The following is an 18,887-nucleotide window of genomic DNA, read 5'->3' as shown; positions in this document are numbered from 1 at the left end:
GGGAAAAAAAATCATCCTGTTACTGATAGTAACTCTGAAGGTAGACTGCAGTAGTTAGCACAGGTGGCTGTAGCTGACAAAGCAGTCATGGGTCTAGGAAATATTTTCATATGAATTTCAAGGAGTTTCTCTCAGAGTAAAAATCCCATGAGTTCTGTTCCACTTTATGGAAATATAGTTTACTTGGCAACTTCAAGCAAGCACTTTGTGGTTAGAAGCTCTTCTGTGTATAACTCTCCACTTGCCAAAGCAAAGCGGGAGACAGAATCAGAAGGAGGAAAAAGTTGCTCATGATGGAAAGAAATTAAGATGGCTTTACTCTTTTAACATAACAGCTCTGGATCTCAAGCTTCAAACATTTATTCTCTTGTAAGTAATTTCCAAACACAGGAGGAATGCAAGCAACAATGTGAATCACATGAAGGCCAAATCAACAATAAACCAGCATCAATAGCAACTGTAATTTAATATAGCTAAACATTACTTGATAGAAAAAGTATTACAGAGAGGGAGTTATAGACTCAATACAGACTTGCTCGTCAAGACCTTGTAATGAAGCTAGCATTTATCTAACCTCTTAAATGCAATGATTAAAGAATATTGGACATCACATCAAATTATAAAATGGAATAAAAGTGTATTTTGTGTGTACCATAAAGGTCTGTTTTAAAGATGTCACAGGGACTGAAGGTCTTCCTTTATTTTCAACACATAGATATTCCCCTAACAAGCCACATCAAGAAATACGAATGTCACACACTATAAATTCTGTGAACTGCTGTTTCACCAATTGACCCTCGCCATCCGAATGCTTAACGAGCAAGCAAAACTACATCCCTGAGTATGCTGACATTCACACAACCAAATCTTCATATGACATCTGGATCTGTATACTAATAATAAATTGATCCTTTGATTCATTACCAGAAAATAAACTTGAAAGAGGGTTGGGGAACCTCAACAATTATTTCAGAAAAAGAACTAGAGAGGAGAATGAAGTTTCCTTTGGCATTAGGGAGAAATTTCCTGTCCTATTCCATTATCTCAGTAGTAAATGCTGTAGGCACATCCCACTCTGAAACCCAGCAACCCTGACTTCAAACATCTTGGATTTGCTCCTTATTTTGAGAAAATGTCTATTTCTCTATTATTAATTAAAGCCTCTTACCTCTCCTTCTCATCCCTGGATGGAACCTATTTTACAGATATCTTACTGATCCCAGCCAACACAGGAAATATTTGAGTAAAAAGGGAAAGACAAAAACTTTTCTATTTACTAGATACTTCCAACTCTCTCTCACTCATAAACTTTTATCTTAACTTGCGAAAAGCTATTGCAGCAAATTTTTAAAGCATAGCACCTCAGAAGCTGAAGAGACAGCATAAATTGTTCATTCAGCTCAAGTGATTAGGCCCCAAAACAATTTTCAGAAACAGTCAACAAAACCAATCATGTTTTTGTTCCTCCTATCTTTTAAGGGATGTGCAGGGCACGTGGTGGAACTGTAAGGAGAAATGGGGATCTGGTGCCACAGTGAGAAGTTCCACCTCCTTTGCTGCCACACTCTCATTTTAACAGACCAATTAGACGTACATTAACTTTCACTGTACTACACCAGCTAAATATTTCTTTTTCCTGCTTGCTGACTGAACTGCTGAATTTAATTTTTTGAAGAAAACAATACAGGAAACATGACCAAGATACATTGTCCCCATAGAGCTGTTAGGTCAGCTGACTCTCATTCACTGTGAGGATGGCCACATTTCAACTATGCTGTTTGGCCAGGCTTGACTCTATGACCCATTCCCATATGTGTTAATGTCTCTGATATAATCAAGTCCAACCTTTGGTCAAAAAGCCACCTGGTTGACTAGACCATGGCACTAAGTGCCACATTCAGCTGTTTCTTGAACATCTGCAGGGATGGTCATTCTACCACCTCCCTTGGCAGTCCATTCTAATGTTTAACAACTGTGAAGAAATTCTTCCTGATGTCCAACCTGAACCTTCTCTGGCACAGCCTGAGGCATTTCCTCTTGTTCTGTTGCTGGTTTCCTGAGAGAAGAGTCCAACCCTCACCTCCTTCCAGGTAGTTGTAGAACATAATAGGGTCACCCTTGAGACTCCTTTTCTCCAGACTAAACAACCACAGCTCCCTCAGCCACCTCTCATTAAATGTGCTCCAGACCCTTCAAACAGCTTTGTTATCCTTCTCTGGACATGCCCTTTCTTGTAATCAGGGGCCCAGAAATGGACACGATTTGAGATGTGGCCTCAGCAATGCTGAGTACAGAAGGACAAACACTTTCCTGGTCCTGCTGGCCACATTATTCCCAGGATAGCTCAGGATGCCATCGGCTTTCTTGGTCACCTGAGGACACACTGGCTCATGTTCAGATCCTGTCAAACCAGCACCCACTGCCCATTTTCCTCTGGACAGTTTTCCAGCCACTCTTCCCCCAGCCTGTAGTGATGCATGGGGTTGTTGTGACTCAAGGACAGGACTTGGATCTTGATGTCAGCGCATCAATCCAGCCTGTCCAGAACCCTATGCAAATCCTGTCTACTCTCCAGCAGATCAAAACTCCCTCCTAATCTGGTGTCATCCACAAATTTACTGAGGGTGCACTTGTCCTAGGTTACAATATAAAGATGTATTCTATTCTCATCCTCAAGAGCTGCTGAAACCAGGAGGGGCATAGTTTTTTCCTTATCTCCTGTTAATGGGCCCATCAATGTCTTGACTCCTGACTCAGAGATAACTTCCTCCAGGAGACATTTCTGTTTAAGGGGAAATCAAGGGCCCACTGCATGACTCAGAATGATATCAGCCCATTGTGAGATGCTCTGCCCAGGGGGGAGGAGCTAAACATCCCCAGCTGGATATAATCTGGGTTTTGGGACATCACAAGCAGCCCTTACCCACTGGTTTCCAGAGGACAAGAGCTACCAGATCTTTTCTACAGGATCACCACTTCAACAAGAGCATTTCATCTGGACTGCTACCACCACCCTAACTAGCAGGGTGTCAGGTTGTATTCTGACTCTGTCAGTGGTTTTTCTTTTGTACTATTGCATGTATTTTTTTTTTCCTTTTCCTAATAAATTGTATTTCTGACTTGGAGTCTCTTGCTGGTTTTGCTTTCAAACCAGAAGAGCACTCAAGTCCCCTCATTCAGATCATCATACTGAACAGGACAGGTCCCAGTATTGAGATCTGGGGAACACCACTAATGACTGGCCGCCAACCACATGTGCCACCATTGACCACCAGAAAAATGGATACTTATGAACAGAATGGGAAAAATCCATGATCCACATAAACCAAAGCATGACAAAAAGGCAGTATCTTATCATCAATTAGTAATGTACTATCAGTTTGCCAATCAAGACAAAACCTTTGTTCATAAAACTTTGAAGACATGCCTTTTAAAAGCATTGCACTGGCTAGCAAACACACCAATATAGTACCAAGCATAAGGTAACTTCTATGTGCTAAACCATGTCCTCCAAATTCCACATACAAAAACACAGAAAAATGGATTTTTTCCCATAGTAAAACTAAGGGAAAAATCAGTTTGACTCCACAGTGATGTATTTAAAAAGCAATCATATGAACTAGTACACAAAGTATCTCTGACACATATTAGGCTAAATTCAGAAGTAATTGAGATTGTACTATTCCCACAAAAAGGCTTTTCTCTATAAAACTGCAGAAAATTTGTTTGATTAAATGCCTGTTCAGACATAATCTAATTATCCAGAAAACTTAAGACTCAAGAATAAGAATGTGCAGTTATACACTGTTCCTGTATTCTTCATACCCTGACATGTATATCCAAAATATATATGCTGTTGAAATCTGTCAAATGTATTGCATTTGATTACACCTTTATTTGAAGGAATTGTGGATGAACTTGTATTTTTTTAATCTTCATTATTCCCTCATAGGATTATTAATGTAAGCTTAATAACAAGAGTACATTCTGGTGTGTATGAGTCCATGCTCTCCAAAAACCCAGGAAAGAATCAGACAAGGAAATCATTGGGAGAAGAAAGGTCTCTGGGGTAAGCTTTCCTTCATCTCACATATATCTACACATGTAGATATATGTATACATGTATACATATATCACACATATGTATTTCACACTATTAAATTGTGGCTGCATGCACTATTAACACAGATATTGTTTTTTAATTATTACTCTATTGGTTTGATCCTGGCTGGATGCCAGGTGCTCACCAAAGACTACATCACTACCCTCCTCAACAGGGCAAGGGAGAGAAAATACAACATACGGTTGATGTCTTGAATAAGGACTGGGAAAGATCACTCATTGATAACCATCACCAGCAAAACAGACTCAACTCTGAGGAAATTATCAAGTGGGGAAGTCAGTTGAATTTACTACAAATCAAAATCGGAGAAGGATAATGAGAAGTAAAACAAACCTTAAAAAAACCTTCTCTCTACTCTTCCCTCCTTGCTGGGCTCAAGCTCCTGCTCTCCGAGCAGCGCAGGGAGATGGGAGTTATGGTCAGCTCATCACATGCTGTTTCTGCTGTTGTGTCCTGTTTCATGCCTTAAGTTTTAGCTTTCATATTTTCCAGATTCTGGACTGCATTAGTATATAACTCTGAACTTCATATAAAATGTTAGCAAGTTCTCTTCACAGTTTAGTTTGACAAAACAATCCTTTTCCAGTCCAAGAACCAAGGACACCATTGCAGCTTCAGGCCCAGAAACTATAAACAGTGAATTGAAGAGAACAATCTGGGAGGATGGGACTTCATAATATGAAGCTGTAATTGGACAATTAACTCCAATATGTAAATGGACCAAAACTTATAAAAGTGTGCAAATGTGTGACCGGTCATCCATCCTGGGTGTAGCCATGGCCAGGCTCTTGTGCTGCCCAAGGTGTATCCTTCGAAGGCCTTCTTTAATAAATACCTACTTTAATCCTTTCACACTGTCTAGCCTCGGTTCTAGGTAGCCTCTCAAGGCATCATGCTCAGGGAAAGAAGTCCTTCCCCTGCTACAGGATGGGGTTCCTCCTACAGGAGAATGTTCTCTATGAAGTTCTCCAACATGAGTCCTCATGGGCTACAGTTCTTCTCCAACTGCTCCTGCATGGGTCCCTTCCACTGTGTGCAGTCCTTCAAACCATCTGCTACAATTGTGGGTCCCCCACAGGGTCACAAGTCCTGCTCCAGTGTGGGCTCCTTTCTCCATGGGTCTGCAGATCCCTGGCAGGAGACTGACCAAGCATGGGTTTCCTATGGGGTCACAGCCATTTGGGCATCCACTTGCTCCAGTGTGGGGCACAGCTGCTTCACCATGGGCTGCACAGAAATCTCAGCTCTGGCATCTAGAGCACTTCTTGTCCCTCCTTCTCCACGCACTTTGGTGTCTGCAGAGTTGCTCCTCTCATATGTTCTCACTCTTCTCTGGCCACAATTACTTCTGCATGGTAACTTTTTTCCTGCTTAAATATCTTATTGCAGATGTGTTACCACTATCTCAGACTGCCTTGGCCTTGACCAGCAGTGGGTCTGTCATGGAGTCAACTGACATACAGCAGCTTCTTTGAGAAGCCACTCCTATAGCTCTCCCTGCTACCATGTAAATCCAATAGTTATACACATTTTTATTTGACAACAAAAACATATTTTTTAGAACATACTGTTCCAAAAATTAAAAACAGGAAACAAAAGGCAGAAATCAAACAAAATAGCCAATTTTTTCTAGTGGTACTTGGGAAAGCATGCATAATATATGCCCAGATATACTGTAAGACAAACTTCTGTGTATAAGGCTTCAGTTATAATGAATATTTGTGTATTCAACTGCAACACAACTATTGACTCTTAGTGTTACAATGAAATGCCTAAGCTCACAATGAGTTCAAGAAATAAATTCAAGTATCATCAATTACACAAAGTCTGAAAAAGTAAATTAAAACCCTTACAAATAATTTAACAAATCCTCCCAAACTCAAATACTCTAAACCCAAATACATAATGAGGAATACAATCAATAAAATCAAGCCTTACCCTACCCTTCTGATCTTTCCATCCTTCACTGGTAGTAATTTTCAAGTGTAAAGAATAACATTAAGGTAATAACACTGCTAACGAGTTTGGCACTGGACATTTTCCTGGAATTTGTAAATCTTAGCTTAACATAAAATTCCCCAGCAACCAAAGCCAAATCTGATATCCCAGGAAATGCCTCCTTGAAACACATATGTTCGGGGATTTTGGTCTTTCAGAAACTCAGACACAGTGTGCATCAGGATATCTTCCCCAAAAACCCTTCTAACATCATGAATACCTTGAAAACTAGGGACAATGTTGAAATGTGAAAGTATAACCCATTACCTACCACAATTGGATATTGAAAAAGACTTATTTAAAATACATTTTTCTTTCTTTAAAATAAAGTTTTAGCAGATCATTTGTAAGGCTTTATGATGTACCACACTACTTTATAGAGCAGTTTTTTAATGCACTTCTCCTTTTCCCTTGCTAAGTGGAATTCACCGTGTCCGCAGATTGTTATGGCCAGAAGTCGTGTGCAGGATTTCTGGCCTCGTCCCAAAGGTAGGCTGCAAAAGCGCTGCCATCTAGGAATGTGCCTGGCTCAGCATCCCTGCAGCTTGCCTGGGTGGGGGGTCCACAGTGAGGAGGTGGTCTCCTGCTCACCCCCAGAGCCTGCAACGAAGCCAGCTGAAATACTTCTCACTCTTCCTTCCTGCTGTGCTCAATCTCTCTGGTTTTGATGAAATGCCACAGGAAGCTCCCTCTCAAAAAAACCACAAACCAAAACTGGATTTGGGGCCTCCTTCAGATGGGGTTTAACATGACTGCTCCTGCTAACAGGAAGACAGATATAAAACACACTGACAGGAAAGTTTGTGATTTTGTAAGCGGCACTTTGATTTTTAGCTAAAAACTTTTCACAACCTTACTCATGTTTTTGTCTCTGTAGCTGGTTTTTTTTAGTCTTTCTACAGCAACACTGTCATTGACTTCAAAGAGGCTATACCTGAAGTATGCCACATGATCATGTCTTGTGTTTAATAAGATTTAAGAGGGTTTGGGTTTTATCCTATCAGCTTCACAGGAGAAAACTAAACAACTAGGTGAAAGAAAACAACTGACACTACTTCCAGCCACTACAGAAGACCATGACTACAACATTCTAAAGGACTAAACAATGCAAATAAGTATAAATATAAATATACATACATATTATCTGTGTAATATACATGTTCATATATACTGCAAAGATATATATATATATATATATATATATATATATATATATTTTTACAATTCTATTGATTTTACACCAGCAGTGTCATTTATCTTCCGACAGCATCACAGATGTCTATTAGAAAAGTGACCAACAGAAACTCCTGCCTGAACAGAACTGACCTTTCATACCAGAAATTCAATAAACTTAAGCTTCAAATAACTACAAAAATAACCCCCTATTTCTTGCTGTAATGAAAGCCATTGAAAGCTGTGCAAATTAATTCTTATTTAGGTCTTTTGCACAGGATGTCAAAGTCCAGACAATTTTAAGCCTCATCCTAAGAACATAGGAGATGAACCCTGCCCCACAGATTTTTCACCTCAAACACTGACAAGTCTTTGTCCATTGAATTTAAGAGCAAAACATGATAATGAAGTGAGACCCTGGGACAGGAAAGTCACTGGTGATCTTTGGGATCCATAGGGACAGCATAACCTTTAAATAAGCATATCCAAGATAAGTATATTGAGTTCACTATATACTGGGCTCTATCTTCTGTGAAGGATTTTTACCTTTCTCCTAGTAATGCAGCTTATCAAAATAATAGTCTAGATAGAGGTGGCTGGATCTGAACAACAGAGCTAAATCTCTTTGCCAAAGCCTTCTCCCGTGACTTGGTACTGCTGGCTCCCAGCTCTGTGCAGCTCCTGAAAATGTACATGGAGAAGCAGCTTGGCTGGTGAGCTATGGGCCACTCAGAGACTGAAACAGGGTGAACAGCTCCTGCTGTGGCTCATGAAGCCCTTCTCCATCTCATTGAAGAAGTCTCCTAAGTTATCTGCTTTGACTCTCATTTTCCCTACCTCAACTGAATGGAAACCAGTACCTCTGCTGATGTCCAGACACGGAGAAATGCCAGATTGCATGGTACACCTTTTCAGTATGATGATCTACACCAGCAGATGGGTCAGGATTCACTGTAAATGGTCTTTGCTATAGCACAGACTGCCTTCTAAACCCTTACAAATGTACATCTCACATGACTGTATTTATCCACACAGCTGTTCTTCTTTTAGAAAATCATTCCCCTGACAGACCTGTGAGAAGGGCAGAACTAGGCAATCACATAAAACCTCCCTTAATAATCTGAGCCACACAAAACGTCCCAGGATCTTCCTCAAAACCACTATATATATATATATATATATATATATATATAAAATATGATCATGGATTCATCAAAGTTGGAAAAGATGTCCAAGATAAACAGTCAAATTAAAAATTATTATGAGCTACTTAGGACAAACACTTTTCACACTGGGTAACTCAAAGCACAGCCCCACATTATCAGCATAAAACTTCTCAATGTATCTAAAAATCAAATTCACACAGTTCTTCCAACTCTGAGCAGAACAAGATTTAATGTCCTGTAAAATCACAGCTTCTAAACACCTTCCAATCAGAATTATTCCAAAATACTTGAGGATTTTTCATTCTATTAATTCAGTTAATTTATTGGGAAAAAAAATAAAGCAATAAAAATTATTTATATATCTATATTTATATCTCTAGATATGGAAACCCTATATATGCCCCAAATATCAAAATCTCTCAGATCTACATGATAAATCATAGTATAGGAGAAAAATTTAAAAGGCTCAAATTGCTACTAACTACATGAATAAATCAAATCTACAATGCTCATTCCCTGATGATAGGAATGATACAAGAATCCCAAGTGGAAAGTTTGGATCAACAGTCTAGCCTTCAATTCCTGACTGCTGTGAGTAGGGGTATATTACATAACCCTTACAGCCCCTGACCTGAAAAAGCACTGCTCTTTACTTATCCCTAGGGAACTAGAAAAGTTGTTTCATTGAGCATTAACAGAAAAAGAAAATTAAAATAAACAATCAAGCCTAATAACTTGAGCTGCACACATTTTTTTCTTCATACTTAAGAAAGTGGACAATTCTACACCAGGGATACAAAACATTTTGGTCCACTCTGGAGCAATAGTTGACCATTAGATTTGCAAAAACAGAGAGGCAACATATGGCATGGCTACTGTCACACTACTCATACTCCCAAGACCTGGCAATAAAAGCTTTTGCTTTCCTGGCAAACAGTTCAAATCTCTTCATGTAAGTGATATATGACTTGGGTAATCTTTCAGATTCACTTGTTCAAGGGGTCAGAGCTTCCATACTACTTAGCAACACTCTGATCCTCTGTCGAAGTGGTTTACAGGAGCTAGTCAAACACACTACATGCAAAACCAGCAGGATTAAATCAGAACACTTACTTATTAAAATAAAGATTTCTGCTAGCAAGCTTTAAAAGGTTTCTCCTAATAAGTTAGATGTGAATTGAGACAGATCATGTTAACTCATTTGCCAGAGGATCCTGATGCAAAACTGATTTTTGCTTTTGCTTATTCTTCACGTGTACTTGTATCTCTGTAGCCTATTATTGTATAACTAAATAGATTCATAGCTAGTATTTTAACTGCTCTGTTAGATGGAAAGACAAAACACATTCCTAGGTCCCAATCCTATTTTTGCTTCTCCTGAGAACCAAGGTTGAGCGCCACTTTCCCATAAACAACCAATGAGGAAGGGAGGCTTTAAAAGAGCAGTGAACCAAAAGGGGGAATTACTTCACCACTTGTGTCTCTAACTGGGAATTCTTGTCAATTAGGCTAATTTGCTAAACTTATAAACCTGTAATCACTATGTTCATCTGTGTATCTTCAGCACACTTGGGTATCTTGTGCACTTGAGGGGATCCTTTAAAAAGTTAGGTGCATTTTATCACCTAACCATGATTTTAGGGCTCAGAAAAAGGCATCAACCCAAAGGGGCAGCAACTGCTAGAAAAACAGAGATAATGAATACCCAGGACCTAAATTTTCTTCCAGCAGCCCAAAAGGGAGCATGTATCTTTGTTTTTGGTGTCCTGTCTTCTCCATGCCAGACTTAAGACTCTGGGACTAAGTTTGATCAGTGTGGGAATCTGGAGCAAAAGAATTCCAATTTGGAAAAAGTTAAACTCTGCCTTCATCTGCAGCCCTCCTGGGCAATACTAGTCAAGAGATGCCAGCAAGAGCTCTGGGATTGAGGAAGAAGAGTGAGTTCTTATCCAAACTGCATGACCTCCCTAGTAACATAGAGAGTATCGCATTATTCATCCGAAGTAAAATCCCAGAGCCCATAAGCAGCATGACTATGGTTATCAGCAATATTCATACTCCACAACAGCGTTTCAGATACATGTGTACAAAGGGATCGTGGGCAACTACTGCATCCAAAGAAACCATAACCTCACTCTTAACCCTGCCCTGGTCTGGCCCTGCTACCTTCACTCACCTGTAGCTTGGCAAAAGCTGTTGTGAGAAGCAGCAGGTGTGTTACACACAGCTGGTTTTGGACACTGGAAGGATGTCTGAAATGTAGGAACAATCTACATCGGGGAATGACGTTCAGCAATGGAATCTCCTGACCTACTCTCTCCAAAACCAATGCTGGTTTAGCTGAGAGATTCCTATCAGCCCTTGCAGAAAAGGGAGACATTATTGCTATACACTCTTTTACTGTTACTATAGCAAATATGCTTGGTTTATACTATTGCTATAAAATCTCATGCCATAGCTGAGCTCATTTAATAGAGACACAGCTCTGCCATACACATTTACTGTCACTGCCAGCAAGCTTACAATGCTATTTCTGCAACTGTACTGGAAATATCCCTCTGCACTGAGCAGCAGCTAATAATGGTTAGCAAAGTGCCTGTTGCTGACATACATCTTCAGCAAAACAACACAAGCCAGGAGGTAATTCCAGCAGAAGTAAAATGGTGCAGAAATTAGTAGCAACAGCTTTGTATTCTTTTTCCAGACTCAGCACACTGCAACACTGCACTCTTTGATAGGAAAGTTGTATCAGCTCTGTTAGGTGGACTTTTCGGACTCTGAAATAGAATGCTTTCCTAAAGCTGAATTAAATTTAAGGAAGAATGGATTTTCAGATGAAAAAAAGTATTTTAAAATCTACTCTACACAGAAGAGGGGACTAAGATTTCTTTGCCAACACAGTAAAGAAAAAGTCTAAGCACACAGGTGAAGTGTCTTTCTTGCTTCCTATTTTTTTAAAGAACACATATTTAAAAAGTAACACTTTTCTCAGTGGACACATTTTGAATTTTATTGCAGTGCTGTACTCTATGCACCTGTAAAAAAACCCTATCTCATAGAGTGAGGTCTTGAAATGTTGCACAGGAATTGTAGGAGCACAGAGGAATGAGAAGTCAGCCCATGCTACATACTGTGCCTCTTCTGAGAAGAACTATCTGTCAGGAGTAATGTAAAGAAAAAGCTGTGTTTCATCCATGAAATAGAGAGGACTGGCTGCAGCATAATAGGAAAAAATCAGATAGTGGAATAGGTGGAGTCTCCTAAGTATCAATCAGCAAATGCTTTTTCAACTTGCAGAGATACAGCAAAGCCTGGAATATCAGGTTGGAAGGGACCTCAAAGACCATCTGGTCCAACCTTTCTAGGGAAAAGCACAGTCTAAACGAGATGGCCCAGCACCCTGTCCAGCTGAATCTTAAAAGCGTCCAGCACTGGGTAATCCACCACTTCCCTGGTGAAATTATTCCAGTGGACAACTGATCTTTAGGTGGTGTCTCTATTTACAAAGTCTCATAAAATCTCAATCTTCAGGAAGGGAAGAGGGGCTAGCATACTCAGACTCTTCAGGGAACAGTACCATCATCATCCCTGAACTAGGCCACCCCTTTGTTTTTCAAACACAAGATGTGGCATTTCATCTCAGGAACTTTGTTGAAAAACAGCAGCATTAAACTTTTGGACTGTCAGGTCTCATTGTAACCAATCCACAGAAAGAAACAAAACTGCACTGGATTCACTACAAGTGTCCCCAGTGAAGTCATAGAAAAAAACAGGGAACTTACAACGTCTTGAACAGACTCCGATGACAGGTTAAAAAAGCCTACTACATGGTCATCATTTTCAGAGTCACCTTGCAGAGAAACAAGCAAGCAAACACATGAAAGATCTCATTCCGTTTCACTTCAGCACTATTTATTAAAAGGCAGATGATACTCAATGCTTCCTACCACACAAAGCTCTTTTGATTCCAAAATTGCTCCACTAAGGAAAAACTCTAGGTGCTGTCTTTTTTTATTCTGGCTTAATGTTCTGTATTTTTGTTTGGACAATATTCAACAAGGAACAAAATCTGCATAGACGTCAAAGGATGGGAGTAGGTTGTGAGACATGGAAACTGATATTTTACTCAAAAAAAGCCCACAAAGAGCTTAGGGAAAATATAACACTATAATTGAGGCTATGAGATCATTATGCAGTTTCTCACCTGAAAAAATTATGAGGCCAATGATATAGTATTTTGACCAAAAGCAAAAGCTGAGTGAGACAAAGGAAAATAGCCTAACATAATCCTTTAACTTGGTTTTCCAAAATTGTTGAAATAATGAAATAAATATTTTTAAAAACACTCAAACCCTATGAAATTAATCATAAGAACACTGGACATCGGAAGAGCAGGAATAATAGCAGACTGTACTTTGATGCTGTTTGCAAGACCTGAGGATGATGTATGCAGTACATTTTTTAAAGAAATCCTAGCTTCTCTTAGAAGAAAATACACTGAGCGGCGAGATAATACTAGAATGTTAGCAGCTTCCAGAAACTGCTCCTTCTGTGCAGCACTCAGCACAGATGCTTTCAAGTCTTCTATAAACCTAAGCTGAAGGTAAAATATCACTGGAAACAACATAGCTTCTTTCCTCACAGTGTTGGCCAAGGAAAATGATGAAGGTAATTGGTGTTCCAGTTACTTGGTATGTGCAAAATATGCAAAAAAGAAAAAGGATGACAACAATCTTTTAAAAGAACAGGCATCAAGCTCTGTTTCTTTTCTCGTGGAAAGGAATGGAAACCCTCTCACTGACATCAATGAGAACTGGGCCAGACCCTGAAAGTCTTCCCATAAAGCTTTCACCAAGGAGAAGTTGTACAGTGGCATAGGCATTTCTAATTTATCCCCTGCCTTTTCCCTCCTAATAGATTGCACACTTGCAGTACATAATGGCTGAAAATAAAGTTTATAATAAATGACAACTCACTGATGCTTGCAACTGTTCAGTCAAAACTGAACACTACGAGAATTAACATGCATTAAAAATTATGGTTTTTTATTATGTAGTGAGAAAATTTAAGAGGTTTATAATAATTTAATCCTATCATAAAACATGACAAACAATGGCAAAATTTCATTGGTTCAGTGGACCAAGTTAATCTTGAACTTACAAAAGTTGTATTACTGTTATTAATATTGCTCTTATGGCTTGCAAAGCAAAGCTCTAGAGGAGAGAGAAACAACGGTGAAAAGCAGGAACAAACAGAGAATGTCACAATTATACAACTCCCATTTTGCACAATTATTGTCACATTACTCACATCCAAAAAGCTTTCACAGCCATCAGTTTGCAAAAAGCTTGATTCATTACAGCACCTTTATTTCTAAATGAACTCCTGCTAATGAACTCATGCAAGTATTTCTACCTAAATGAAAAGAGACTAAAACTCAAAATATTCACCTGACTCCATGTGGATGAAATTAAAAGCACTCTTGACCTCTTGGATCTAGTGATGTGCCCTGGCCACAACCCAAAGTTACACCAGGATACGAGCAAAGAACAAGCCTTGTATCTTGATTTCAACAAAGAGAAAGTCTAGAAGTCCAGATCAAGAGATAACCAGGACCTCTGGGTGTAGTGTGGCACTCAAACAAAAGTTACACTTTGTATTTCAGTACCATTTGGTACCTTATCAGTTTCCTCTTAATATCTCTTAATATCTCTAATATCTACCTCTTAATATCTACCTCTTAATATCTCAAACAAACTGTTTTCCTTTTTCATTAGTGCACCACAAATAAGAGGCATGTGTCTTCTACAGAAATACAGAAGGTGTAATCTATACATTCCCAATCCATAAAGAAAAAAAATCTCATTAAAGAGCCTGAAAGGAATTAAAGTGTAGCATAACCAAAACCAACTTCCAAATGTCTCAGCAGTGTGGACTAGGCCATCCTCTAGTCCATCCTTAATTTGTAATTAAATTGGCTTAAAGTTAAAAGACTTGCTTGCAGTGAGATTAGCCTTTCTTACCTTTTGCCACATTTTGATGAAGAAGAGCTCTCCAGAAAAATTGAAGAAAACATTGGTGTCATAGGCATCATCACCAGTGTTGGAGATGAAAATGTTAAGTGAGATGTTCCTCACTGCTCCCAGGGCCAGGTAGGAAGTTCTGTCATCAACACTGTAGGCAGAAATAGTTACATTGGTATAACTCTGGTAAACTTTCACCCTCTGATCTTGCTTTCTTCTGCTACAGAAGTGTCACAACTCCACTGTTTAAAAGCTCAGCAGTCAGAAGTTCAGGAATGTGCTGCACTGCATAGTGCAGAGGGCCATACTAGGAATGAACAGCTCCTGACTCAGGGTTCTGACACTGTATTTTGGGACTGTAGGAAAACCCTATGATTCCCACATAAAACTATTTCACATGCCCTACTTTGTGTGATAATAAATTAGTTGAAAAATGTAAAGTAATTGTGCAGGGAAGATGCAACAACTGCAAGATATTATGCCCACGTTCAAATACACAAGGTATTACAGTTTGTCTCTCAATAATTCAGACTTAGTCCAGCAACTCTCTGAAAAGCCTTCTTAGAGTTATGCTATGGATAGAAAAAAATTGAAACCAGGCCCAAAAAAAACCCAGAAACTGATGTAAATGAAAAAAAAAGTGTGGAAATTGCAACAAATTACCAGTGAATGTGACTAATCTTTCTTTAGATATTTATGCTGGACCTAACATGGTAGAGTCATTTTCTGTAAGTGGAATATCAAGGGTAACAGCTATATATCATGAATCAACACACTGTTGCAATATGGCATCACAGATTATGTACAAACACAGACATGCACACATAGAGGTAAATAGAGATATTCATGCACACACATTTATTATTTGGTATTTAATCCTTCTAGGCTGTTCAGAAAGGCTAAAAATAAATAAAGGCTAAAAATAAATCACAAGAATATACAGTATCAATGCACAGATCTGCAGGTCTTAGAAGTAATAGTAAAAGATAATATGAAATATACCAGGTGTTCATTTAAAAATTAGCAAAACCAGACAAATGCTAAATTTGGTGTTTGTCATAACTGGACTCTAGAACCATTCGTACATCCTGAAGAAACAGAGGAAGTGCCACAGAGAAAACAGAGTAGCTAGTCAGAAATGGACAAAGAACTCCAGGGAACAAGGCAGGGAGATGCTCACAATTATTTCCTCTAGAGTACAGCTAGCCCAAAAGTAAGAAGGAACCACTTTTCATTCACCCAATTTCTATAAAGCTGTTCCAGGGACGTACACGTTGGCACACACCACACTTCTGCTTATCAGCAGTCCTCTGAAGATGGCTGGTGTGCAGGCCAAGAGCTTTGTTTAAAGGCAGCCTGACCCTCCATTGCTAACAGTCCTCTGACAGCCTTCTTCATGTTACTGCAGCCAGGGCATTTGCATAAAAGTGGAGTTTCTGGAAATGCATTGCTTATAAACTGTTCAGCATCTTCTGCCCATCAAAGCTGTACCAGACATCCAAAGGCAGAGCTTGCTGGACTCCATTTGCCTGTGCTTATCAAGAAGTTTCAAAATGTGGGTTTCTGATGATACATACCAAATCTAGTGAATGAGAAGTTTAGAAGAATATTATCTAGAGTCCAGTTTTAAGCTGATGGCTATGGATTGTGAGTGTAACTTCACCATGTAATGTAAGCAATATTTGTAGCATATTTGTTTCCTTTATTTATTTCATTTAGGATCATCGTCATTTATTAAGTCCAAAATTATGGCTTACAGTTCAATGGCAGCTTATTATGAGGAAGATAGAAGTATCCAGGAAATGTGTCTGCTTTCTCACACTTAAAATCAACTGCAAACACTGACCAATCCTATTGATAAATGGACGTTTTGCTTTCAAAATATTTTTTTATTCTCATAATCAATTATCAGTGCAAATAAAGATTTGCAAAAGTGTATGTAGTACAGGATTGACTGCAAAACTAATTTGAGTTGTTGCTCTTTATGTACCAAATTAATGGCTCATGTATATGGGAATACTTGAAAGCATTTAACCTTCTGGCACCAATTTCAACACTTACTGTTGACAAACAAACAAATTATGAAGATGCTAAGCAATCTCCTGGGATTTTCTAATAATCAAAAGTGCATGCTTGTAAGCAAAAAAAAAAAAAATGCCAAGCATTTAATACTGTGAATTATTTCTCGTGAACTTTATAATCTCACTTTTTGCAATCACTTCAAAACTTAATCAGCATCTGTTATACTCATTAGTAGAATCTGGAAGTATTGCTCCAGTAAGCAAAGGAACATTCCAAGCTCTTTATCTTATGTAGAGTTGATATTAAATGCAATGTACACTACAGAATGTTCTCTGAATTGGTAGTAGCAGAACTTTGAGATTTAACATAAAGTGAAGACAATTGAGAATACTCTCCTTCCTAATGAATAATTAAAAATTCTCATAATAAAATCATACTTAAAACTGACCCCACAAAAAATAATTCAAAAATTAATACCAGTGGGTTTTGTCACTCCTTTCTAAAGCTACCACTTTGTTGTTCCAAGTCTATCATATAAAAATTATCTCAACAGAGACATTTGTCTCAACAAAGAAAAAACCCACATTTAAAACCACTTTGTAGATGCTCCTATACAAAATTCACACACTAATAAACTCAAAACAATCTCACTGATTTTAGGCTGGCAGGTGAGTTCAGTTCATGCTCTGAAAGCCTGTAAGTTCCATAAGATGACGCTGTAAGTCCTATTTTTAAAAGATCAGCTTTCTGAGTCATTGAATTTGTGTACATCTGGAATGCATCAGGTTCACTTGCAGTGAACTCCCATTTACAGAGGAGCTTCCAAGCCCTGTTGGCTGCTTGAGAGTAATGTCACAAATGCAGAAGCCTCTGGGGTGCTGGAGCAGCTCTATTGCCAGCCTGGGGCCATCCTCCTCCAGCACCTGCCACACACTAAGCACCCTAGCTGCCAAGTCAAAATATGTCAACTAAAGAATTTGTTGTCACTCTTCAGAAACAAGAAAACACATTAGTTACCCCTTCATCTCAACAAGGTTTGTCAAACAACTTAGGAAACCCAATCAAGCAATAACTTTTTGTTTATATGTTCATATATGAGAACTACAAAACTGCCAACAATCTCAACATGATCCATGTAACCTTGCTCACATAAAGGAAGAAAGGCTAAAACAAATAACCCCAAACAAAAACAAACCAAACAAAAAAAAAAAAAAAAACCCACAAAAAACAGGACAAAAATCAAAACAAAACCAACCAACCAGCAAAAAAAAGGAAAAAAGAAAAGTAAAGAAAGAAAATAAATCAGAAAATATCAAGAAATAAACAGTTAATTGGACAGAATACCACCACCTTGTTACATTAGGTACTACACCCAAAAAATTAACTGAGAAAAAGTTCTGGGCAGACTGTAGATGTATGTATTTATTATATATAAGCAAACATATTTGTATTCACATACATATTGATGCCTGAAGATGTCAAGTTATCAATGTCTGCATGGAAAGAAAAAAAGTTTTAAATTCAGAAGTACTAAATATTTGCAGCTTTCATTCACATGACCCAAACTTGCAAGTAACAAGCAATTTTAAAAATCAGGCTCCAAATTTCTGCCATAACTTTAAATTCAGTGACAATGGTAGTACACATCAAATGTAAATAGATATTTAATTTATGTCTTAAGCGATTAAGAAAAGGAAAGCAAATTCCAGGATAAAACAAATACCTTTTCTGCATGCTCTAATGCTCTAATTGTCAATGTCCACACCATATCATTGCATTATGGTCAGTGAGGGAAGAAAGACTATCTGAGAAAGTCAAACTGAAAAGATCTGCAATCTTCATTTCTCCACCCCTCAAGATGTGGCGCTTTATTAACATGGGTCAGTGGATGCATAATCTGCGCTCCAAATGGTGTGCAGGGACATTTCCTCTATTTCATGTTTCATTTCTCTATTTCAACAGGGTGATTTTTTTTAAAAAGTGAGAACGCATTCAGCACTTAGTCTGTGCAGATCATACATAGGACAAAGAATGTGGCAGGGTCACACTTACCTTATTATTTGGGTCACTGACTTTCCCTTTTGTATTGGGAACCCTTCTTTCCTTATAGCAAATTAGCACCTACATAGATATATCACCATTACTGCTCAATAGACAGCGGAAGTTACAGCCATAGTCAATTAGACTGCAAATGGGTAAAAATGTTTCAAACAACTGAAGTCCAATCTGTCCTCCAACTCCATCAGATGAAAATAAAGAACCCCACCTTTTGCTTTTAAATCAATAAAAGGTGTAAATCAACAGTGTTGCTGTGACACATCAAAACAGATTTCTACCTTCACCAACCAGCACTGCAGTTGGTTTTTGAAGTTGCTAGGATAA

The 18,887-nt window shown here is 38.5% G+C and overlaps 1 protein-coding gene across 3 annotated transcripts in view; it reads right to left on the bottom strand.

Moving 5' to 3' along the window:
* The window catches only part of ITGA9 (integrin subunit alpha 9), a 209,616-nt gene that overhangs the window by 70,528 nt on the left and 120,201 nt on the right, over positions 1–18,887 (bottom strand). For all 3 annotated transcript variants that reach the window (XM_059481708.1, XM_059481717.1, XM_059481726.1), the window contains one exon: positions 14,484–14,634. In XM_059481708.1, coding sequence (XP_059337691.1) covers positions 14,484–14,634 — 151 coding nt within the window. The remainder of the gene's footprint in view (positions 1–14,483; positions 14,635–18,887) is intronic.

The sequence above is a fragment of the Ammospiza nelsoni genome, chromosome 1, assembly GCF_027579445.1.
Source record: "Ammospiza nelsoni isolate bAmmNel1 chromosome 1, bAmmNel1.pri, whole genome shotgun sequence".
Classification (NCBI taxonomy): domain Eukaryota; kingdom Metazoa; phylum Chordata; class Aves; order Passeriformes; family Passerellidae; genus Ammospiza; species Ammospiza nelsoni.
The sequence above is the reverse complement of the archived record's forward strand: the minus strand, read 5'-3'. Positions and strand labels throughout refer to the sequence as shown.